The sequence below is a fragment of the Epinephelus moara genome, chromosome 3 (assembly GCF_006386435.1).
Source record: "Epinephelus moara isolate mb chromosome 3, YSFRI_EMoa_1.0, whole genome shotgun sequence".
Classification (NCBI taxonomy): Eukaryota; Metazoa; Chordata; class Actinopteri; order Perciformes; family Serranidae; genus Epinephelus; species Epinephelus moara.
In genome coordinates, this window is record NC_065508.1 from 24756771 (window position 1) to 24783202 (window position 26432).

Genomic DNA, 26432 nt, shown 5'->3' on the forward strand with positions numbered 1-26432 from the left:
CCCCAGAACAGAGCCATACTGCCAAATATAATATTGCAAATGGAAAAAAAGTTTTCTTTGACGAAAGTGTTCCTGACTGAACTTTATTCCTGTTTACATTTAATTTATTCATATGCAATTACTTTCCACCATAAGTTTATATAACTATATTTAATATTTCATTAATGTTATATTTTGTTTTGTTTTATCTTGTACTTTTTTATGTCTTAGATTCTCATTTAGTTTTTTACTTGCATGATTATTTTTATACATATTTAATAAGCATAGTTGTAGGGGGCCTGAGATCTATAGGATTTTCATTGCCAACGTCTGCTTCTTTTTAATTGTTGTGCATATGATAATAAAGAGCTTGAAACGTAAAACAATATTGCTCTTTTCCAAAATGGTGTGGATGCTGGGTTTTTTTCTGTTTTGTGCAATTCAGCAAATACAGTGTTTATCATTTAAAATAAAAATCTAAGTATGTTACAATTTGTGAATTCACTAAAGAGCAAGAATATCACAGTTGGTTACTCATACGGTCACTTCTTATTAACATGGTGAATACAACCCGATCTATAGGCACCTCAGAAACAGGAAAACATTGTCTGCCATAGGGACATAACAGGAAGATCAAAAAAATATACGATGAAGCAATTAGATTCTGTCCACATGATACTGCAGGCTGATAATAGTGGCATATTTTCACATAAAAGGTTAGCCTGGTGCAGCTATAATAAGAGCCTTTGCAAATAAGCTTGCATAAACAATTCCCTGATTTTTCCATCTCCGTCTATTAAGCAGTGTCAGATGTCTCCTTATTAAGACAAAGCTTGGCTGAAGAGCCACAGCTTAAAATGTCTGTCCTCCCAGACGCACTGTCCCTTCTTGTTAGGCTTTTGTCATGTACAGTGTCTGACCTTGTGAGTGTGTCAGTGCCGAGCCTGAGCTGTAAGGCCTGCGCTCGCTGTGCGTCACTCTCTTCCCTAACTTTGAGAAGAGCAGCGACAGCTAGTGAAAGGAGTGAGCCGGGGGCAGTGTGTTCGCAACGCTTTTGAATGATTCATGGCATATCCTAGGAATCAGGATGTCACTGGAGAGGAAAACAGGACAGCTTCACTTGCTGGATGTTCGTCTGAACTTAATCATTTAGGAAACTCACTAACTTCTAATTTTATGCACATTAGAGTTGGCCTGTTACAGGTTTTTGAGGGCCAGTGCAGATATATTTAGACCGAAGCTGCTGCATGCAAAATTTGTTAAAGTATTAGAATATCTTCACTCTGTTTTTTTTAAGCTGTCAAATTTGAAAAACAAAATAAAAAACAATTATATTTAATCCTTTACAAGAAGGAAAAAGCACTGAGACACAATTCAGATATTGGGTTGCTAAAAATGGACACAGACGCTCTGAATAAACATCATCATTAGTATTTGTGAACACCTCACTTAAATCAGATGAAAATGTCACATTACAATAAAATCTGGTTGAATGTTTCACATATTATTCATCAGTTATACAAGAACAGCAGGGGATTCCTTTAAAAAAAAAAAAAAAAAAAGGAAGCGAGGGTGTTTAATCTCACCAGACACCAATTTAAGATAAGGCACCTTAATTTTCAATGGGAGATTTGATCTACAAGAGGGAATAACATGCTGAAATTACTCATACATGCACACATACTGGAACTTAATAGCTGATACTGACTTAATAAAATGGTTTCAGTTACAATCGTGCAGTTAAAGTTTTAGCAGGTGCATTCCTTTATCTAATCTTTTTCAATCACTTAGTTGATCATAGAGAAATATAGTAAATTTAATGTAAAAATTAGCACTAGTTGAGTAAAATGTGTCATTATATGTAGTCATGATTAGGGGAAATCCTAAACTTGGGTAGCTGTCTTTAATCCATTAAAAATGATCTGGAGCTTAATTCTGAGATTGTTCTGTAAATAGTTTTCTGGTAAATAATAAATACAGCAACTTCTGATCAACCCATGTTAATTTCAGGCTTAAAATAACAACTTCAGATCAGGACACACCCACTTCCTGTTTAAATCCAGCCCATCTCTGACATAAGCCCCGCCCATTCTGAGTTCATCCCTAGTAAATAGGCCGTTAAATTAGAAAAAGAAACAATGAAAATAAGTGTTCATGCTTTATACAAAATGTTTAACACCAGCAATAAAAACTGGCCATATTCCAAAACTGGGATATTTCTAAAATGTCTAATTCTAATTATGATAAACTTAGTTTATGAGGTTATACATTTTTCAGCAGTGCTGTCAATACATTTGAGTTTTCAGATTTTCATGCAATTTGTTCCATATTTCTGCATTTTCAGCAATGCTTTGAGAGACAGTTTAGCTTTCAGCATTAACGCACATTTTCTGCAGGAAATGCAGTTATCTAGTTTGTGAATAAAATGCTTTGTAAGGTTTGTATATACAATATTGTCAGGGGTCGAGTGCAGACCCAAATGCAGCACAGTGAGGCAGGCAGACAGTAGGTAATGACTTTTATTTAAACACAGAATATGCTAAACTTCAGGGGTTTTTGAGTTCAGCTAGCCAAACCAGGACAATTGAGGTAAGCAGGCCTGGTGCTGCACCATGCAGCCACAGAGCCAAGCAGACAGGAACCAGGAAGGGAGCAGGAGACAGAAGGCTGAAGTAATTACCAGGGCAGAGACGACAGAGGCAGGTCAGGAACAAGCAGGGTCAGTACCGGGGAATTAAGCCAAGAGTGAGTGCTGGAATGTCTTGCATGTAGCTAAAGAACAACCTGGCAAAGAGTGTGTGTGCTGGAGAGGCTTATATACCAGGCTGATTGGCTGATGAGCTGCAGCTGTGGAGGCAGGTGAGAGAAGTTGTCTTGATGAGGGGGGCGTGGGAAATTTACCAGGAGCTGGTGAGGGAGGTGGCAGACTGTGACAAATATAGGGTTTGTAGGGCACGGTATGCATATGATATTTCATTGACAGTATCAACACCTTTAGCCGCTTGTCCACTGCACAAAAAGCTGCTAACACCTGCTAAAATCTGGCTTTTTACAGTAACAGGAAAGTTTACAATCAGTATTCACACCTGGGTCAACTGACCCCACAGTAGTCACTGGTATTTATAGGCTCCAACAATGGAAACACAACACCCGGTTAAGTGTGCTAAGACATTTTAACAACTGGTGCAAACCTGAGCCTCCTAGCCTTAAATAATGGACGACATAATCAAGGAGATTAGATTAGATTTTAAAATGTAGGTGTAAGGTGAGTGCAAGCAGCAAATGTCAATCTACAAAGCACAATGCATTTTCACTTCCGGTGTACACAGGAAGTTAAAAGACAAGATAACAGCGTTGGAGCACTTCCTTGTTAACAGTAAGGTCAATACTATTCCCTGACAGGCACATGCACACGCATGATGTACAGTCTCCTCCTGTTCTTTCCTGCAAAGAGCTGAGTGGTCAGCACCGCCCTCCCACACTCAGGCCAGGTGTGACAGGTGATTGACAGGCTGTCTGACAGCTCTACACCGCTGAGACAGATGACACAACGGCTGGTGATGGACAGCAGAGACAGAGGGAGACCTGCCAGGCTGGCATGTCTCAGCTGGACTGCTGCAGCAGTTTGTTGGCAGTACTTTGTTATTTCCAAGTGATCATGTGAGGGTGAGTCAGTCAGGAAGGGCTCGACAACCTGTGTGCTGCACATCTGTCACACAGCAGACATTTATTAAGCTGAATAGTTGTGTATTTATTTGGGTTGATGTTGGTAGTTTGTGTTATCTGCACTCAGTTTGATATTCTGTTGCTGTTTCACATCTTTCTGTGCATGTATTTTTGTTGCTATAAATTGAAGTCATAAAGATTTATCGGCCTATAAAAGAGTCATACAAACAACTGAAGAACAAAGATACTCTGAACTGAACTGGGTTTACACTGCACTACATCCCTGCTGTCACAATGAACAGTTGTTGAGGGTTTACTGGAATCATTGTTTGTGCTGTGATCGGAAAATGTGTTTGAGCAATGAGAACAACTGCCAGTAACATATTTGAAGGCCCACATTTGAAGAGAACCACAAACAAGAAAAGTGATCTCTAGGAAATGGTCCACAATGAGTGCAACTGAGACAAAAAAGACGCATACAGACAGTTGTTACGTAACTGATTTAAATGCATTGTATATACTGTATGACACAGGGGAAAATATGTTTAAAAATAACTTAAAATGTAAAATGGCACAACAAAGCAAAGCATGAAAATGAGGAACAGATACATAAAAACAGCAAAGCAAATGGCTTTTTCAACACATCTCTTACAAAGGTCCAAAAGGTTATAAAATCTTCAAGTGAGCCCAATTTTGGCTATTTTACCGCAATTTTTATACAGAAGAAAATATGCAAACTTCAATATTGAGCTAGTCCAATCATGCTCTTCATGTGGAGATATCTTTAATGTTTTTTTCCTTAAATGAAATTACCTTTTACATAACTTTCAAGGCAGATAAAAGCCTCTCAGAAAGTCTCTCAGGGACAGTTTGTCAGAGTCTACCTGTACATGCAGTGACGGGTGATTGCTAGCATCACGCAATTAATCGTTTCGGTGTGAGTTTCCCGGGACAGTTTAACAGCTGCTGCGTCGTTTACTCCCGCTAACCACTGGCCCGAGAGGTGAGTAAAGAGGCTTCGGAGATGGTCCTTCACCGCTGTGTCTAACCTGTGTAACAGCAGCAACAGAAAGTTTTATTTTCCGGTGGGGGGCTGGATAAGCAGGGACGTCAGGTGAGTATGTGGTCCTTTACTGTGGCCCAGGACACATTCACATGCATACTGCTGAAGGAATGTGGTCAGCCCAGAACACCTCCAGGTGAGGTCTGAGTGATCGGATACAAAGAGGATGCATTGGGTACATTCGCATCTGTAGATAGAGCTGTCCTCATGATCTGATCACCCAGGATGCATGTTAACACCAAGTGTAAACAGGACCTATGGTAAGCTTTGGAAACCCAAAGCAACTGTGCATTGGAGTAGGTCCGTTTTTGCCTGGGTCCAGACCTTTGAAACTGCCCACTCCACAAAGTTGAAGTTGACTGATTCGTCTAATGTTGTGACATAAACAGCGGCTTCTTTGTTAAAATTAAAAACAACCCATATGTCTTTTCAATAGTGCCTGACATTGTGGTTGTTTCACTCTGCATCAATCTTAAAACCCCGACTGCACAGATATGTTGGCATGGTTACGCTTCAGTGTAGCCTTAACATGGTGCTTGATTCAGGCGGATATGTTGGTCTCTAGTGATTGGCTAGGTAAAATCAAATCCCCTCCCCCCTCGAAATCAGTTACAGTGGACGCAATGTCAGACTAAAGATGTAAGCGGAGTGTAACAAGTTGACAATTTTGTCTGATATCAGGCAAGGTCAGTTTGATCATTAGTAAAGACAACAGCTCTGCAGTAAGATGTGAATCACCTCCACAGCTTGGTGCTGATGACATCAGGTTATTCATTAACATTATGCAGTTGCAAGCATATGCACACACACACACACACAGATCAAAGGCTTGCTGAGAGGGTGAAAACCTGCTGATGGCAAACACTGGTTTCTCTGAAGCAGGGACATATGGCAAGTTGTCTCCTGAATCCCTCCCTTAAAGCTGCACAGCCCCATCCCGCCTCACAGTCGACGCTCTTAATTCAGGTAGCCAAATACAGCAAGCAGGGGCACAGCTCTGTCAAGCGCACCTCAGAGACGATCAGCCTGCTGCTGTACTGCACCACAGGCCTGCACCTTGTGCTTGTTGCAGAGATTAAACACTCACAGAGAAGCCTGGAAGTTTTCTTGAGGTGAGCATCCTGCAGAATACCAGTAAACTTAATTACAGTGAACATGAAGTTTGAGTGCACTTTGCAGCGGTGCCTTCCACAGGAGCAAGGGTAGAGGGACAGGACACATAAAGGCTGTGAAAATTTCATCATAAGCATTGCTAAGAAAAAGTGCGAAAGGTCTGAGAGGTCTGAAACTGTAATGTCACCCTGGTGGTAATGATGAAATATGTCCTTCATCATAATCTCGAAAAATCTACCAAAAGATTCTGCCCAAGTCTTCTGTGTAAAATCCGATTGACTGATTGATCAACTAGCAGTTAAAAAAACTTTTTAGCTGCAAATAATGTATGACATCTTTCAGATTTTAAGATGTTACTACCCCCTAAAACAAACTTCTCTTTATACACTATTCCTACGTATGTTGAATTAACAAGGTTGTTGTTGTCAGCAATTACAGCTGCTGAGACGAACTTTCTCTCTGGGCCAAACCATATGTTAGTGCAAAACCTTGGGTATTAGCTCCGTTAAATTTGTGCTAAATTTATGGCAATTTTCCAAGTCTTGGTGGTGCTTATGTGGCTGGCTTTGTTGCCACTAAATGATTATTGCCATTATGAATTATAATGCGACAGAAGGTCTGATACAAAAACTTAATATGAAAAAAAGATATGCCATATCTCCTCCTGGCTCAAGTACTTTTTTCTGCACAAACCAATATATGAGTATGATCAGGCTGGATACACACCTGGCTCTAAAGGACTTTTTTGTCTAATTGATTTCTATGGGTTTAAAGTGTTTTATGGTAAGTTCGCTCTCTTGTGGCCTCACATTTTACTTGTGCAGCACAAAGTGCTCCAGTTAAAACAAGACTGTGAGTGTCTATAGCCAACACAGCTGCCCCATGATGCTGTAATGATCCCACTAGAAAGTAATAGTGTTCGTCTTCGTCTTACCACTAGTGTGGCAAAGGATGTAAAAATGTGAAGTCTGGCCTGACGGTGGCACCAGAGGATCCTCCTGGGGCCATAAATGTTGAATAAGTAGACTGACAACCAGTCACAGCATGGGAAGGGGTCCGTAACCAGCCCAGTCACCAAATGAAAATGTTGGCATTATACGTTTCTGCAAAGCAGGGCAATGTTACATGTGTACGTTTCAGACGTGTTATATCAACACTTCTAAAGTGATGTAGCTCTGAATACATGTATATAAGCTGACTTCATCATTTGGAAGAGGAGGGGATTGTGGCTCGAGATGGCTGCCAAGCTGCAGACCACTGTTGGATGCCAATAACAACAAAACTGGTTGTTTTTTAGCGAGACATTGGTGGCATTTCCAGCCATGTTTGTTGCACCAACATCGGGTAATTTAAGCCATGAAACATTACCGTAATGATAAACAGGCCAGCCATAAGGAATTATGGACAGGGGAACTTTTGCATTGGCCCGTCTTGGACCTTGGGCTGAGGTCATGCATTAGTTTTTGATGTGAAAGTATTTAAAATTTTCAATTCTATGAATTTTGGCAGATGTGTCAAAGTAAGGCTGCTGGATTTTGGACACAACTGACTCCTTAACCTCTGGTCTGCAGTACCATCCATTTTTCAAAGGAGTTAGTTAGTCGGGCACAGGTAGACTTACTCAGTTTGCGTCTGAACGCCTAGTCGAATGTGGCTGCTAGTGCTAGCATCAGAGGGTGTGCTAGCTTGGACCTCCGGGTTCGCTGCTAAATGCTTTGTGTTGAGGTGATATTTCAGGCTTGCAGTACTCCGATGGTACAGAAATTCCTTACTGCAGGAATTTTAGAGAACAGTGCTTTCACGGGGCCGAGCAGCGTCGTCTCGTCTACCTCCATCATGTGACAAAGCCAAAGTGGTCTTCAGTGACGCACCGGGTCAAAGAACCAAAAAACCAAACATAAAGTTTTAACAGCCACTACATGATGATTAAAAAAGTTGCTTAACCAGGCTTGAAGAGATGCACAATGCTAACAATGCCAGGAGTCAGTAGATAGCTGGAGAAAGATAATTGGGGGACATTAATATTTGACACTAGAAATCCTCAACTTTGAATACCCCCTTCTAGGTTTATGTTTTGCTACAGTACATCTAATAACTGATCATACTCTTCACTTAATAAAACCTGTCAGACATCAGTAATTACAGCCCTTGGCTCCCAGATACTTAAAGCCGCCACTCTAATTAATTTAAAAGATTTTTGCTGTATGGTGGTAGATGCAGACTCCACCATATTTCATGTTTTAATGAACTGTGATTGCTGTTAGCAGTAATATGAGATAAGCAGATTCCTCAACCTGTCTGTTAAAGAAAAGAAAAAAAGCTAACAAAGATTTGACTGACAGTCTGGCTGCACTTCAGGGGTCAGCTAACGGCCACAGAGTTTTCACACCACAGCATGGATGCACACAGTCCAGGTCAGAACGCTGTCTATTCATCTCCACATCCTCTACCTCACTTTGAAGTTGGGTTAGAAGAGGCTTTACGCCTTCCCTTTCATGACCTGCCTTGTCAGATTAAGTCAAATCTGGGAGGCTGGGATGGAGTCTGAGGGCTGTCACATGTTCACACGGTGTGCGGGTATGTGTGCGTGTGAAAAGCACACGTTGTCTGCTTCCCCATCGATTTGTTTTTGAGAAGAAAAGAGAAATGGCAGTGGAGGGTGGGGACTGGAGAATATGTGATGAGTCAACAATGGAATTGCAATGCCACGTACAGACTACACACACACACACACACACACACACACACACACACACATATACAGCTAATTTAAGTTGAAATGTCAACCTTTGAGATACTCTACCAGATCGACTGATCTAAAAAGCAGCAGACCCTGATTTTGAACAAATCATTTTTGCACAATACAAACCCTGCAGCCTGCAGTGCCATTTTCCCCTCCACAATCCTTTAATTAAAACCAGTCTGCTCTGACAGGTACAGGTGGTGTTTACTGTATGTGTGTATTGTTATTCGTGTGTGTTTGTGTCTTGGCTGCGTTCTTAGAGTCATTGTCATGTTGGTAGGTGATACCTTTGACCCTGTCCTGAGCACGCTGGACAAGGTTTTCATTTATGATATCTCTGTACTTTATTCTATCAAGCTGTCTCTCAACCCTGACCAGTCAAATAATTCAGCTTTTGCTTTGTCATTATGGTACACTCACCAGCCACTTTCTTAGGTACACCTTGTTAGTACCAGGTTGGACCCCTTTTGCCTTCAGAACTGTCTTCATTTTTGGTGGCATAGATTCAGCAAGGTGCTGGAAACGTTCCTCAGAAATTTTGGTCCATATTGACATGATGACATCACACAGTTACTGCAGATTTGTCGCCTGCACATCCATGATGAGAATCTCCCGTTCCACCACATCCCAAAGGTGCTCTATTGGACTGAGATCTGGTGACTGTGGAGGCCATTGGAGTACAGTGAACTCATTGTCATGTTCAAGAAACCAGTTTGAGATGATTTGAGATTTGTGACATGGTGCGTTATCCTGCTGGAAGTAGCCATCAGAAGATGGGTACACTGTGGACATGTTGTTGGTTCAGAGATGGTCTTCTGCAGACGTTGGTCGTAACGAGCGGTTATTTGAGTTCCTGTTGCCTTTCTATCATCTTGAACCAGTCTGGCCATTCTCCTCTGACCTCTGGCATCAACAAGGCATTTTCACCCAGAGAACTGCCGCTAACTGGATATTTTCTTTTTGGGACCATCCTCTGTAAACCCTAGAGATGGCTGTGTGTGAAAATCCCAGTAGATCAGCAGTTTCTGAAATACTCAGACCAGTCTGGCACCAACAACCATGCCACGTTCAAAGTCACTTAAATCACCTTTCTTCCTTGCCCTGATTCTCAGTTTGAGCTTCAGCAGGTCGTCTTGACCATAGCTACATGCCTAAATGCATTGAGTTGCTGCCACACGATTGGCTCACTAGCTATTTGCAATAACAAGCAGCTGAACAGGTGTACCTAAGAAAGCGAACAGCAAGTGTATGCTGACGAGCAAAAAAAGTTAATTTATTTAAAGTCAGCATAATTCAACATATAAAAAAATATGAAAAAGTGAAGGGGTCTGAATGCACTGTGCACAAACTATAAATTCTAAGTAAATATAAACTTTTCTATCAGTTGAAAGACATGAATCCTGAACTTTGAACAAACAGGTAATAGACAGAAAGGTTCAATAATGACTTTGGTCATGTGTACAATTCAAATACAGCTCTTGAAATTGATCCTTGCAACACCAAACAATGGTTTCAATAAGCACTTGTGTATAAATTGAGTCATACTTCTGCATCATTAAACAGTATGAATTCATATAAATCTCAGCTGTCTTCATTCATTGCCTGTTTCATTTTTTATTTCTACCTCACTGTGAGACATGGCATTGTGCTGTGCTTCCAATCTTACGAAGGCGCACACTGCCATCTAGTGTTGCTACAGCTCAACAATACACCACTGTATATACACAATGAAGTATACATTAGTGTACTATATCAGGATTTGTTTTGGCAGTTAGTAATATTAAAAAAGAAAGTAGAATATTGCATCATCAATCAATGTGTTTCCCAAACATTTAGGGTTGGCTTGTCTCCCACCAGGTTTCTGCAGCTGTCACATCACATCAGTGTTAAGTATTCTGTCTGTGAGCTGCTCCAGCATTTTATTAGACTGCATCAGGGGCCCATCAACACCACACTCAACAAATAAAGTTTCATACAAAATATCTGTGTGTACTTTTGTGTAATTCAGTCACTTCTCCCATGTGAATCTACCACATACTCCAAAACTCGGTTACATTCAGTGTGTGTTGATGAGGTATTTAGTATTTGGTTGATGAAGGTGACGCAGGATGAACGGACTGTTTCCTCAGGGATCATAGTTTATTTGGTTTCATTTTAAAAACAAGGGAAAATCAAAGTCAATCCCAGACTGAAGATAAATAAATACAAAACTGCAAGGTCACTTTCAAATGCTCCTCTTTTAAACTCGGAAAAATAGCTTTCTTTTGAAAGAACTGTCACAAGAATCATGCTCCCTTTGATGAAACCTCCATGTTAAACTTTTGAACAATGTTGAAACGAAGGATTGTTGGGCAGCTAAATATGAACAGAAACTAAAATCAATGAAGAGAAATCACATATATCTCTGACTGATTTAACTGCTTTTTGTCAAGAAATGCTACGACACAACACTAAAGACTGCTAACTATTGTTGCTGCCTCCATTTTCTACAATCTTGCGCTTCTTCTCCTCCGTTGAGGCTTTGAAGACGTTGGCTCTGTAGTACTGCAGCTCTTTAATGCTCTCGTGGATGTCATCCAAGGCTCTGCGGGAAGGAGGAAGAAACCAGTTTAACTGCATTCCTTGTATTATGCATATTCATCTGAACCTTAAAAGTAAGCTTAAAGGATCAGTTTTGATTCAACTTGGATCTTATTTTCGCAGGTTTTGCCACCAGCTATGTTCACTGAGATACCGGTGTACTTACCATCCTAATTACTGAGATCTCAGAGCATGACAATATCACTAAAAAGAAGTCAGCTGAGGCGAGAAACATGATCAGGGAGGTTTTAAACAAAGCCCCAGGTTATTTTAAATTGTTCTGAAGAGAAACAAAGTTGAACATTAAAGTTAGTACCCAAACTGTCTGTTGTAACAATCTATCACGGTTTATGGAAACACTTCCTGCTTCAACTTAGATCCTCTTTACTTACTCAAGTCGTGCAATTTTACTGTACAATGAAGACTTAGAAGTGACATTTTATTTTCAACATGACCTCAAAGAAAGTGGTTTAGACAATCTGTCTGATTGTCTGACTTTGTTAGAGTGACGCCATCGTAATCAAGGATCTCAGCAGTTACTTTGGTGAGTAAAGCAGCAAAAGCTACAAGACTAAAAAAAAATACAATCATACTTTACATGATAATTCAGATGTGTTTTTGTATTGTTTACCTGTGGGCTGCTTTCTTGAGAGGCACGTTCTTGTATTCCTCTGGATACCACCGTCTGTATACGTTTATAGAACAAAATATTTGTCTAATAAAGCAATCAAACTGAAGAGAATGCCATACTATCTTTAATTTATTCTGATGCACTGCTAAGTAGTAGGGCCGCCCCCTGTTAATTAAATATAAATTTTGGGCGGGACAACACAATGGTTTGAGTTGAAGGTGTGAGAAAGAATAGTATCAGTAACATTGTTAACACTGTGCTACATTACAGAGAAATACAAAACCGTACTAATGAACCTTCATTAATATAGGCCTATATTTTATCTACAAGTGCACGTCACACACTGAGCGAGCCGCCTGTTAATGACGCTGTGGGCTAATGGGCATGTAGCTACTTCCATGTTTCAGATGATACGTCATGTTTGTAGTCGACCAATGAAGATGAGTTTACATATCACCTTGGGTTCGTCCTTCACCTTCTCAAAATGATCCCACACTTTGGATTTCCTGCCCGACATGTTATTAACTAGCCTGTGGAATAACCGCAGGTACCAGCCCTGGAAATTAACCTGACTCCTGTCTGACTGCTGAGCGTGGACACTTCCTGTGTCTGTCCTTTCAAATTAAAGTCCCATATGGTCCAATCATACAGGTTTTGATTTATTTTGACAAGGCACAGCTCCTAATATTGAGTTACGTTTTTTTTTTTTTTTGCTGTGACTAATCGACCAATGAAATCTTGCTGACTTATGACCTTTGTAGTCGACTATTAGGGGGCAGCCCTACTAAGAGGAGACACTATCATTGAGCTACGGAACCTACTCAGCAGTGCAATATTAAAACTGGGTCTTTGACATGCAAACTAATGAATGGGACACAGATTTTTAGTGGGGCCTGAGTAAATAACATGGCCTTGATTAGATGAGCTAAAAGTATGCTAAACAAACAAAAAGTACAGACAAATGTGGAAAACTGCAACTCGTGCATCTTTGCAAAACAGCACACCAACTCTCAGACACTCCACAGCCACGCAAACACTGGCCTGCAAAGCTCCTTAATGGTGCTGACGTCGATGATTCTGTAGTGAAGGTGGTACATAAACTGTGGCATGTACTTGTCCAGGAACTTCTTATCTGCATGCACAGAGTTGCCTGCAGGGAGAGGAATCAAAACAGATGTCTGTGGGAGCCAGATCGGTTGAGTGATATCACAGCACTGCAGCTGATGACAAAAAGTAACTCACCAGCAAGGGGACAGGATCCAGGCGGGGTGTGCTGCCGGACGAAGGACAGGAACTCATACTCTGCTTGTGCCAGGGTGATTTTACTGTCCTTTACAGCCTGGGTCAGTCCTGACTGAGACACAATTACACTGGCTGTACACATCACTGAACACTTTTTAACAGATACCTTCTCTCACACACTACCTTAAAAGAAAAGTCTGACATTGTGGTAAATACACTTAATCCTTTTCTTGCCAGCGAGGAGATGAGAAGATCAATACCACTCGTGTCTGTATGTCAAAGGTGGTCTGTGGAGTTCAAGTTGAGCCCAAAAGCAGGGCCAAATGCCTTTAAATGGGCTTGACAGAGTTGACAAAAAACTTGGGATCTATCTTTAAAGGGCCAAAATTTTCATAAAAAAATAGTATTTCAAAAACTAAGATGATTACAGAATTATATTTCTACCCAGATGTTATCAGTACACACTGTACGTTTATATTTTTGTTTCTATATAATAGTTTGAAGATGTGAATTATTGTCTGGGGCATGGGTGTTTTCTGGTACAGGGTAAGTTTAGAAGTCAAAAAGTTTAAAGCACATCAAAATATTTTAGAAATCATGTTTTTAATGTTTTAATAAATATATCCTTTAAAATAAATGTTTACTCCAAAAACAGAATGAGTGTGTTGATAAAAGCTACTTTTAAGTTGTTGTTTTTTTTTAGTAGGACATGAATTATCTCAAAGAATGGGTGATTTATGGTATGAAGAAATGTAAATGCATACTGGAAACCATAAGCTACCAAACAGTCGTATTCTGTTTAATACAAATGTTTGTTTGTATTAACCACAGCAAAATGGAAAACAAACTAAAAACATTCTCACATCTAAAAGTCACAATGTAGAATGGATACATCTTTTAACAACATCAGTTAAACAGAATATGGCTGAAATATGTCACATTGGAAACTAAAACATGCGCCCTTTTTCCCACCACAATTAGTGCATATGTGTGTTTTTTAAACGTGAGAAAACTATTAAAAATAGTCGATAGACTGCATTCTGACTGCCAGTAGACCAGAGCGGTGTACACAGCTTTGAAGTAGATAAGTTACCTTTTTATTTCTCAACTAGTGTGTAAAGTTTGATGTCATAAAAACAGGTTAGTGAACAGTAGAAGGCAGTATGAAGGCCAGTAAAAATGTGACAGTGGTTACTTCTTTTTTTATTTGTTTTGAGTCATTTGTCCCAGGAATTAATGTTGATTGTTACTTTTAGTTGTTATGGGCAGAATGCTTCGTTTAACACCACTGCATTGGGTGTGGCCATTGTCCAAAATGGTTAAAGTTTCAAACTCACTCAAAAATCATTTTCCGCCCAATGTCATTTTCTGTATTTTCCTTCTAAGCTCCTGACGACAAACGCAGCTTACCTTTCCATGATGCTCTTTACACCACTCTGACATCCCTTCCAGCAGCTCGTTTGGCTGGTTAATTATCAAGTTGGGCCCCTGTCAAGCGAGAACAGATGAATTTAACTGACAAGACAGACAGAAGAGAATCAGCAGTCCAAGTGTGTGTGTATATGTTTATCTTACCTCAGCCAAAATGTTCAGTTCAGAGTCTGTGATAATGCACGCCATCTCAATGATCTGGTCCTTCTCAATGTCCAGACCTGTCATCTAAATAACACACAGACAGACTTCTTCTCAAAGATAGATCTCTAACATTTGCCCCAAAAATCAGCATCACTTTACATCTTACAATGCGTATTTTATTATTAAATATCATGGATTACTTCACAACATCTTCACAAAAGGCCCAAAGTCCCTTGGAATAACTGTTGCGAGGTAGTCGTATGCCTGCATCTGCCATCTTTGCATACAGCCAAGGCAACATGTATCATCACGTAACCAAGTGTGTCATTCAGACCTTTTTGAGAAAAGGCACAAAAACAATCTAACACAGGCGAAGAAAAGATAACTCCCGCACACCGTCAGGTGTTTTGGTCGTTAGACCTTCATCACGTAAGGTGACCTAACCAAAAAAGTTGATTGCAAGAAACACAACAGTGTGTGGGAATCCCCTTTTCTTCGCCTGTGGCAGGGATGGGCAACCTGCGGCTCTTCAGACCCTCTCCACTGGCTCCTTGTGGCTTTGACATAAAATTACATGGAAATGAGGAACCTTTTTTTTAACATTCAGATTTTCATTTGTCATTATTGTAGGCCTAAGGTGATTATTGCATTCTACAATTGCAGAAATGTGGAGCCCATACATTGTATTTAAAAAAGTTTTTAAAAATGTTTCACTAACTAAAATGCGAATCATACATCCATGACCTGGTGCCTTTTCCTCTAAATTTTGCTGAACTCCAGTAGCAGTGGCTCACCTGGAGTCTCTCTAGAGCGGCTAACTACGCATAGCCAAATCCGAAAAAGGAAAAGTCGACAGATTTATTTGCTTCCACCACCAACGCTGCAAAGTTAAAGTACTAAATATTTATAACTAGCCCAGTGCAGAGTAGCCCTCTTGTAGTAAATTATATTACTGAATGCTTATTTAGACCTATTTGTAATGTTGATGGGATAATTTAGACTTAATAAGCCATTACCTTTATTTAAATATGTTTTGTGGCTCCAGACAGATTTTTTTTGCTTGTATCTGCCAGTAATGGCTGTGTTAATAGTAGCCTAAAGGTTGCCGACCTCTGGCCTAAGGACACTTTCCTCCTATGCACCTGTCAAGTGTCTGAAGTTGTGCATTAGGTCTGCAACTAACGATTATTTTCATTGTCGACTAATCTGTCGATTATTTCTTCGATTAGTCGACTAATCATTTTATCGAAAAATGTGTTGAAATGTTGAAAAATGTTGGTGTGTCTCTCCCAAACCCCAAAATTACGTCATCTAATGTCTTGTTTCGTACTCATTACAGTGTCACATAATGCAGTTTTTTTTTACTTATAGGGGTTGGAGTGATATACATATTACTTGATGCACCAAGTGTGATGTCTCATAGTTCAAAATTTAAGGCAACTCACGTGCATTTGCTGTTTTACTCATTCATGTGGTGTTACATTGTGCCTGGTCATTTTTCAGTTATATCTTTTAAACTGGAGTCTTCCTGTACAAATGTGTGACTACTTACAAGCAGATGTTGCACATTTAAAAGAGTACTGTTACTGTACCGTTGTCCACGCCATGCATCATTATGTTGCTTCAGTCAGCAAAACAACTAGCATGATGCAGACATCCATGATGCTAACATGTAAAAGCTCGCCCCAAAGGGTTTACTCAATAAACTGCTAGCTAGGTGTTTACATCGTTAGCATAACCTTTGGTGGCAGAATGTCCAGTTAGCATCTCAGGAATAGTTAGCTAAAACGTGACATAGACCAAATACGTATTTATCTTGTCGGTGTCTCTGGCTTGTAAGGTTGATTAACGTTAATTAGCGTTACGTTTCGGGGTTTTCTCTCATTAGCAGACGTTAAATAACCGTTAGTTACAATCCCCAGGTTGATTTTAACGTGTCAGGTAACGATAAACCGTTACACAGCCTACTGAGAATCATTAGCATCATTTCGTCTCCCTCTATTTAGCTTGGCGTAGTGCTAGCTAATGTTAGCTAACTTAAAACAGTATGTTCACGACACAACCCGGTTTTTAGCGCTGTCACTGACCTCCAGGTCCACCCAAACCATTCTCTGGGACATCGCACCGGACGACATGCTGATTCTTCTGGTCACCTGGAAGCCAAAAAATGCTGCGAATCTTGAAGTTAAGGGGTTTATGACACGGCTACACGGTGCGGTTTTATGGAAAACTCTACTGCAGTGTAATGAAGACGCTGCCTTGCTGAACCGGAGGACGGGCTGTTGCCTCCTGAAGAGAAACTCCAAGGTAACGGGAGCCCATGCCGAAGTTCGCGAGCACACTGACATCCTGGGCCGGCTTCCTCCTCTTCTTCTTCTTCTGGTGCTATAAGCGGCAGACTCGACGCAGCAAACGCCTTTGCTGCCCTCCACAGGTCACTTGAGGAACTACATGGATCAAGTTAAATCCTTGAGTCCAGTGACATTTTTCAGATTTTGTTGTTTCACAATCTTCTCTTATGAGTATCGATTGTAATGATTAATCTGCAATTCCAATTCCCGAAAGCCCTGCTTGGATAAGGCTTCTATCTGTTTTATTTTATAGTTTATCCTCAATTGCTAAGACATTTTCTTAGCACAGCGGAAGTCTTCTCTCACAAATGCACGCTTTATTTGGTTTCACACATATTCACACCTTTTTTCCAAGCAGTTAAACCAGATCTCATAGAAAACCCAGAACAAGAGGAAAACATCCATTCACAGCTGATAGAAATTACTTGCATAATATGAATCTCTAATGCACCCGTGTGAAACTTCTATCCACAACTCTTCAATCAGCAATCAGTCCACATCCACCTATATCATATGTCACCTCTGTGTTGCTGTTTACAAGTGTCCCCATAAGTCCCCATGCAGACCAAGTTTGGAGCATGGAGTGGTAGCTGGAGAGGTGCTAGGTTGCTTCCTGGGCATGGCCAAGGTGCCGTACCCCCAACTGCTTGGGATACCCGTCCAAGGCAGCCCCCTCGCTCTGACATCTCTCCATTTAATACATGTATAGGTGTTTGAGCATGTTTGTGTATTTTAGGCTTGTATGTAAGAAATGAATTTCTCCTCAGGGATTAACACAGTATATCTTCTTCTTGTCCTAAGTATGGATCAAAGAGTGAAAAGGCATGTAAAGAGAGGAGACCATTATTCAGCATTTCGGAGTTTGAAAAGTTTGAAAACAGACTACATCAAAACCTCTATAGCTGTAGCTGTAGCATTCCACCTAAAAAGAATGACATGGAAAAATCAGATTGAGCAAATAAAAAAAATGTTTCTGAGTATTTCTGAGTTTGGGTGACGTTCTTTATTGCTTCCTTTGTCAATAAAGAATGCAGCACAAAGGCTGTACCATAATGACTGCTTACTGTAGTACAGCACAGGTCATACTTTAGGTGCTTACTGTAGGTCTTACATGTCAATGACAATTGATGGGCATGGAAAAACAAAATGATGATATCTAAGGAGAGGAATGAGGTACAACCCATATACTATGGGATATCATGCCCCTATCTAAAGACACCTCTATTCAAACCTTTTAAGGCAGAAGATCTGTGGTGACGTAGTCTGAGTGGGCGGAAGTTCGCTGCATAGATCAGCCTCTCATTGGGCGAAACGAGCCACCCGCTGAAGTCCCGCCCTACCACCTCCGGTTGTGTAGCAGTTTTCAACTGTTTTCGTCCTTTACGAACTTTTGTGGTGTTTGATCTTGCGGGGATGTAGTCATTTTTCTGCCATGGTTCGCGTCCTGTAGGCGATATTTTTGTGGGCGTGTTACACCAAAACCTGTTTCCCCCCGGCAATACTTTTGCAAGCGCACCGTTGCTGTGGCACCGCCCAGAACGATTGTGATTGGTTGAAAGAAATACAAGCAGCCGGGGTGTTTTTTTCTCCAATCTTAAAGTGAGAGTCGGCCCAGCCAGACCTTTCTTTTCTTGAGAAAGGTCTGGTGAGCGAGACTAGTGGCGTGACGTGGCCCCATCTGCAAATATCCGTCACCACGGTTATTCTCGGTTCTTTTGCTCTTTTCCTTGCGAAGAACATCTTTACCGAGTCAGGCTAATTAGCTACAGCTCCTTAGCCCACTTCTAGCTACAGCTAGTTAGCTCTGTTACATCGATCGAACGTCTCTTGTTAGTGTTAACCACCGGTGGCTACTTGCTGTGTAATCATTGATTGAAAGAATGCATTAATTTGACCACAAGTTGTGTTGTTTGATGGAAATACTAGCTTTTGTTGCATGTGTTTAATGTTTTGTGAGTGCTATAGCATTTTGCGAACAAAATGTGCCATTTTGGCCAGAGACTTTCAGTTCAGGCCTTTTAAAAATGTAACTTCTGAATGGGCCAATATGTTCAAGCAAATGAGAAAAACTGTAACACGTACCAAACAGGAAGAGACTATACATGACCACAAATAAACATAAAACAACTACAAAGAGACACAAAACTACTCCAAAAAGATGCAAAGCAGTTGCAAAGAGAAACAAAGAGACACAACCACCACGAAAAAGGGCAAAACAATCACAAAGACACACAAAATATCTCATAAGACGCACAAAGCAACTACAAACAGGCTCAAAATAACTATAAAGAGACATAAAGCTACAAAGGGGTAGGCAGTAGCTCAGTCCATAGGGACTTGGGTTGGGAACCGGAGGGTCGCCTGTTCAAGTCCCCGTCCGGACCAAAACATGGAGTGTGGACTGGTAGCTGGANAAAAAAAAAAAAGAGCCTCAAATAACTTGAAAGAGACAGAAAGCAACTACAAAAAGACTTAAATTTTCCTACAAAAAAGGAAACAAACAACCACAGACACGAACAAAACTGCAAAGAGACACAAAACCACAGGGAGATGTGTAATGACAGTGATGCAAAACAACAAAAAGAAGCTAAACAACTATAAAATCTGTGTCTTGCTCCTAAGAAGGAGAGGTGGTGGGGCCTTTTGCATGTCTGTGCCTAGGGGCCCATTGTCTCATAACCCACCCATAACTACAGACACTCTGGCTACGTTAGATGAAGTCTGTTGTTTTTTGTTGCACTATAAGCCCTATCGTTGTTAATGGTGTTTGAAGAAAGTCACACTTTTCACTACAGAGACAAGTAACCCCACAAATTAGAGATCCAACAGAAACACCAACAGAAGAAATAACGTACTGGAATAATATTAGTTTGTCATTTTCAGGGCAGCACACAAAGCATGCTCCCCTTTTTAAGACATTAAAGCTAAACATATAGTCAGCACTCTGTGATTAATTTCAATTTATGCCAAGAACTGTCAACAGCAGTGTTCCCTTCCCTCACCTCTAATGTCTGCTGTATAATCAGACAGGCATGTTTGATGTTACTCCCTTTGGAGGATTTTCACTTTGGATCGGCTTTCTAAATAAGCATTCACAGCCATTTACTGACATCTCTCCCAGATGCACTCTGCCCACCATAAATGTGTGATTACCAGCGGAGATGCTGCTGGTAATTGAATTGGACGGAAGGGCTCCTTTGGTCAATCACAGTCAGGAGGGACGGATCATCCATCATAACATCCGTGCAAACACAGCATGACTCAATGGACTTCACCGTGGAGGCAAAGACACACATTGCACTGCAGCCCAACACAACATCTGACAAGTGGTCATCAGCCATATGCCTTAATTAGTAAAGAGAGAAGGGGACGGAAGGAGGGGGCATAAAAAAAACCCCCACACATGTATGTTGCAAAGATCATTACTTATGTATGCTCATCATTCAGGCGGATAGAGTGCAGCAAGTTGAAGGGCCTCAATTATCACCATTAATAGACAGAAGTTAAAAATCAAAAGAGGGAAAATTATTTTGGCAAAGCCAGACATGAATAAATTAACTTTGTGGAGCAAAGGGCAGGAGGAAAGGGGCTCTTGAATGAATTTGGACATGGACCACATGCTGCTTCCCCTCAAGGCTGGAAGCAGGAAATGTCAGCAGTTGATTTCCCTTGGTCCAAAGCCTGCCTGCCTTCAACCTTTCATTAATTAAAAGAAAAGCAAATATCATAGACCAGTAAAGTCTGCCTAGTTGGCCTCCCATGTGGAAGTCTACCGGCTGGTTTTGATGGGCTTTGTTTAAAAATATTCTAAAGATGTCATTTGTGCCTCCGGAGATGCAATAAGACTGGGTCAGACATCCAGAGCAGAGCATATTGATATTCAGTGTCTGTTTTAGACAGTGGGGTAATCCGAATGTTACACCTTTCATGTTGCTGCCCAAACGTTTACCCTTAACAGGATGGGGAGTCTGCAGATGCAAAACTCAACAGACTGTCTGCCTAACAGGGTTTGAGCTTCTACAAAGGTGACACAGTGACCTTGTTCAAGATGCTACAGGTCCCACATGGGATCAACCACAGATGAACAAGGCAGAGTGCATGCTGGGTACTTAGAATTCTGTTGAACTGCTTCAGACTTGTTAGGCTATGTGTCAGGCTGACATGGGCAAAAATAACCTGACAAGATCACTGCAGCTGCAGTTTTTAGAGCCAAGAGGAGCAGTTGATCTCCACTGAATGTAAAACCTCAGTGCACTGGTGCCATGCCATCTTTCAGATGGCCCAAACTTCCAAAGCCTCTTTAGTCTGAAAAATGTACTGAAAGCCCATTTCTCTGACAGCCTGTTTTCCCCCCTCAAAAAACACCCATTGCACCAAAGTCCAATTCCTCCAAAACTATACATTCCTTGCACTTAGTTTCAGTTTCCCAGTGACGTTGGAGCCGTCGTGTTTTTATTGAACCTTCGCAGCGTCTTCCAGCAGTGTTGAACCGACGATCCCGGGTGTTTTTACTGAGAGTTTACATCATTTTCCAGCAGTGTTTGAGCCACCAAATTCGGGTGTTTTTCACCAACCTGTCCCTGCTTTTTCAGGGACTTTTTGTGCCACCAAATGCAATCAAACACGATATTTCCTAAATCCTAACCAAGCGATTTTTTAACCTAAATCTAACCACACATTCACCACAGTGTTGTTGAAGTATAATTCAAACATTTTTTCAGGTTACTGGGTTACCACAGGGAGCATGTATATTCAGAGAAATGGGACTTCGAAGCAATGGGACTTTGTTTTTGGGATAACATGCTGTCAGAGAAATGGGCTTTTGGTCCATCTGGACATTTTTCAGACGAACAGGACTTCAGAATTTTGGGCCATCGGAACAATGAGCAGTCCCCAGTGCATAAAGACAAATGACTGAATTGGCCTGATCCATCCATCCATCCATCCATCCATCTATCCATCCATCCATTTTCAATCGCTTATCCGAAGCCAGGTCGAAGGAGCAGCAGGCTGAGCAAAGTATTCTAGATGTCCCTCTCTCCAGCCACGCTTTTCAGCTCCTCCTGGGGGGTCTCAAGGCGTTCCCAGGCCAAACGAGATGTATTATCGTTTCAACGTGTTCTGGGTCTGCCCTGGGGCCTCCCACCAGTTGGACGTCCCCAGAAACCCTCTAACAGGAGGTGCCCAGGAGGCATCCTAATCAGATGCCTGAATCACCTCAACTGACCCCTTTTGACGTGAAGGAGCAGCGGCTCTACTCTGAGCTCCCTCCAGATGTCCGTGCTCCTCACCCTATCTGTAAGGCTAAACCCAGCCACCCTTCGGAGGAAACTTATTTTGGCCACTTGTATCTGCACCTCATTCTGTATATAGGCTCTATGCTTACGATTTCAAAACGTGTGACTTTGCCGACTCTTGGTGGTAGTCTCCAAAAGGACACTTTGAAGCATACAAGGTCACATGTCACACAGCAGCCATGGAAGACTCGCCAGATCACATGAATTAAAGTGTGAAATGGTGAATCAGTTCAGTTGGTAGTGTAATTTCAACATGACATTGCACTTACTGGTTGAATCAGATGAATCTACGCCAACGCTACATCAGCAGTAACTGGTGATTTGAAAAATGCATTTTGGCTGACATCCTGCAGCATTCTGGGAAGGCTGGAAACTGTCCCAGTAAACGTGGAATTTATCTCAAACAAGAGAAATGCTGAGCTCTGTCCTTCAGTCATACTGTTTGATTTACTGCCAGATGTTATGACTGAACAGTGATGACCAGTGTAAGCAAACAAGGAAATATTTGTGAAAGTAACCCATTTATAATACTGTATATCAGCATAACTTAATGTTTATCATTCTCAATTATTAAGCCCCTCAAGAGGGTCATAGCATTGTGCGCACATGAACATTGTTTGACTTCCCCTAGAGATCCCTGCTCGTCTGGCAGCGGAGGTCCGGGCACTGGCAGCAGCACGGGGGCGAAGCCAAACACAGTTTATCTGCACACACTGTGATGCCACACAGCTGGTTCAATAACAGCAAAGTTTCCCTTTATATTCATTGTCTTGTGTGGCGATCAGCAGTGATGTGGTGGTTCACTTTTACACTGTGATCTGTAGCCTATAGTTGGGCTTTAGCTTCTAACTATCTTTGTCTTTTTAACCTGTTGTTGCTGCTGAGTCAGTTTGACATCCTGGATATATCCTTCAAACACAGACTGTAGACCCCTCTGTCTGTAAAATAAGACACCAAAGTATACGCGTTTCCTTAACTCTCATACTGACATCATTTTCAACTAGTCTATATACTTTAACAGCATAATAGAATTCCTGAAATTCAGTTATGGCTTTTGGTTTTGGTGCCCCCCCCCACCTACCCACCACTATTAAAAGATTTCTGGTGGTATCACTCACAGACAAAAAAGCACATTCAAATAAAACTGACAAGTAATAGAAACAACAGTAAATTACAGTTTAGCAGCTGGTGGAAAATACCCTGTCACTGCCACACCTGTTCTCTCCCTCCTTCACATCTCTCTTTGGGTTTTCTCCCAGTCTTTGTGCTGCGGGCTCAGCTGCATTACCCTATCTGTCCACCAGGTGTCCTCAGTGTGTTTCCTATACACAGTCTGCCAGCTCAATCCAGTTAAGCAATTATCCAGTCCCCTTTGTGTGTCCTGTCTGCCTGCCCCAGTTAGTCTCTGCTGCTTGTTTGTCCCTCGTGCATGAGTAGTCAGCCCTCCCATGTTTCCTTGTATGCTTTAATCTTTTGCTTGGTCCTCAGTGGAGACCTAATCCTGTCTCCTGGTCTACTGCTCTGCATTTGGGTCCCTACATGCCCTCCTCGAGGCTTGACAGGCTGTTTGCCTGGTGAAGTCTGCCACCTTTACCTCTAGAATGTTACATTTAATAGCAGTGTGAAAATGTGCGCACAAGGGGGAAGCAACCTGAAGGTATGAGGAAAATGTAAGTAAGGAAGTGATGTACTTACTGAGGGCATATCTTTAGCTCTCCCTGATGAATCCAAGAGCAATCAACAGCAGATGTGTAAGTGTAAAAAATGAAGTCTTATTGCGAGGTAAGTATATCCTCCCTTTAGCTTTAGGCATTATCATTGAGAGGCTGTTCTGTAATGAAATATGGGAGCCAAGCCCAGTCTAATATCTACAGAATGGCAGAATTTAAACAACAATTTCTTGCCAAGCAGATTTTGAGTTACATGTCAAAGTCTGTATTTTTGTTGCCACATACATACTGTGTATTACTGTAAATCCATTGACGTGCTGTGCTGGTCTCTATCAAACACAGGAAGCTGGCACAGAGAAGCTCAACAGAGCCTCTCTAAATGCATGTTTGTGTTGAACATGATTCCACCTGCTGATCCGTGGGATCCAAGACGCAACCTCACAAAGCATGTCTGGTAAACATGATAACAGCAGGAAGAGGTACAACATCTCTGGATAGTAGAAACTAGAGGTTTGAGTTGCCTTGTAAACAAAGGCTCCCACATGCCTGTGCTCAATTCACCACCACAGTACTTAAAGTAAGAGAACTGCAGTTATGTCCAGAGCTGCTGTCTGCCTACACAGCTCAGCAGTGTTACAGTCTCTATGCATTAATACACACATCTAAGCCTCCTGATGGCCATTAGGATGCTATGACGAAACTATGTGCAGCAGCATGGATTCTGCCAATAATTCCTGATAGGAAAACATGAATTCTCAATCTCTGTGAAATCAACAGTACCAAAAATATAGTAGCTCATAAGAGGGAAGGTAGGGTAGTGGAGGAGCTGCGCAGCAAACAGGCATGATCACATCAGTGGCTTGATTATGACATGCGTCAGGTTATAATGGCCACCTACATGAACCTAATTGGACGTTACTTGTCAGCTGACAGCCACACAGCTGCAAATGAGCCAGTGATTGTAAAGCATGAATGACACAGGTGATGCCAATCAGTTGATGCAAGCACTTTGGTGCACTTTCTATGCTTCAGTAAATGCCAACAACTGTTGTTGCCTACTGTATATGAATGAAAAATAATGTAACTGTTATGTCCGTGACTATATGTTCAGTTTTCACGAGTCAGTGATTACTTACTTAGACTTAGACTTAGTTCCTCCCGTTCTTATTGGAACATCGGGCGACGAGTTCCTTCCACTTGCTCCAGTCCCTGGCGACCCTCCTTGCACCATGCCAGCTGACACCCATCTCGCTTAGGTCTTCCTTAAACATCTGTCTCCATGTCTTCTTTGGCCTCCCCCCCTTCCTCTTGCCACCCTCAGGCACCCAGTGCATTGCCACACTCGCTGGCCTCTCTCTTGGCAGTCAGAGTACGTGTCCAGCCATTCTTCTTCTCCTGTCAGAGATCATGTCAGACAGTAGCGCCACCCCTGCCCTTCTCATCACCTCATCGTTGGTGATGTGGTCTCGCCATGAGATCCTCAAGATGGTTCTGAGGCATGATGTCAATGATTATTATCGAATAAATGTTGGTAGTTGATTAATCGTTTTGTCTCAAATGTAAGAAAATTGTCAAACAAAACTGCAACATTTCCCAACCAGAAGCCATTGTGATGTCTCCAAACGTCTTGTTTTGTTTGATTAGATATGTGTAACCCAAAGTTTTTCAAGCTAAACTGATACAAAACAGAGAAAAGCAGTAAACTATCACATTTCAGAAACTGGATCCAAAGAGTTTTGGGCATTTTTGCTTGATAAATGATCTTATAAACAGATACCTGCATATGTGTGCAGAATCTGTAGCACATGGGGTAAGGTTTTGGTATTGAAATCATTCTGGTGCCTGTTTGTAGTCCAAGTAGTATTGACCTATCTCTTTGAGAGGCAGGTAAACAGTCTGGGTGGAGAGGTGGAACACATTGGCAATCTTGTTACTCATGGGCTATTACCTAACAACAATTTAGCTTCATTTTAGCTTTTTAAAAATATATCTGGCCCTGATATCCGCTTGTTACACTGGATCTCTCAAAATATTGGCCGTTGCCCCCAGAGGCTAGATAGCTGATGGGTTCTGAGAATACATAATGAATCACTTGAATAAGTGCTTCCCAACCTTTTTCCTTAAGGGACCCCTTGATAGGACCCCTATCATTGAGTAAACTGACAACCCCTGACTAAGTGACAAATTAAATGGATATTTCATACTTTATTCAGTGCATAACAATAACAGTATAGAACAACTGATAAACTTTCCAATTAACCCGTCATTTACACAATAACTGCAGGAAATTTGTGTAGAACAAGTGATTTGAATGAATTTGGAGCAGATTATTTCCTGTGAATATTTAATCAGAGATGGATTTTCCTGATTTTTTGGGGAACTTTTTATAAGATTCTCAGTATTATGTATTCTCAAAATTTTAAACCATCATGCATATTTAATAGGCTTTTTTTTTTGTTGACAAATTCAGTATTTTCTTCTCCCTCACACTTGGCCATTTTTCTGTTATCTCTTTGGTTGTT

At 41.3% G+C, this 26432-nt stretch overlaps 1 protein-coding gene across 1 annotated transcript; it reads right to left on the reverse strand.

Annotated features, from left to right (window-relative positions):
• Positions 1-11010: 11010 nt before the first annotated feature.
• On the reverse strand, positions 11011-16966 carry smfn (small fragment nuclease). Its single transcript, XM_050034585.1, has 6 exons — positions 16680-16966; positions 14593-14676; positions 14428-14505; positions 13018-13129; positions 11776-12925; positions 11011-11148 (listed from the first exon to the last, which is right to left on the reverse strand). Exons 1-5 carry the CDS (start codon positions 16938-16940, stop codon positions 12786-12788), a joined length of 675 nt encoding a protein of 224 aa, XP_049890542.1. The 5' UTR covers positions 16941-16966; the 3' UTR covers positions 11011-11148; positions 11776-12785.
• Positions 16967-26432: the final 9466 nt, after the last annotated feature.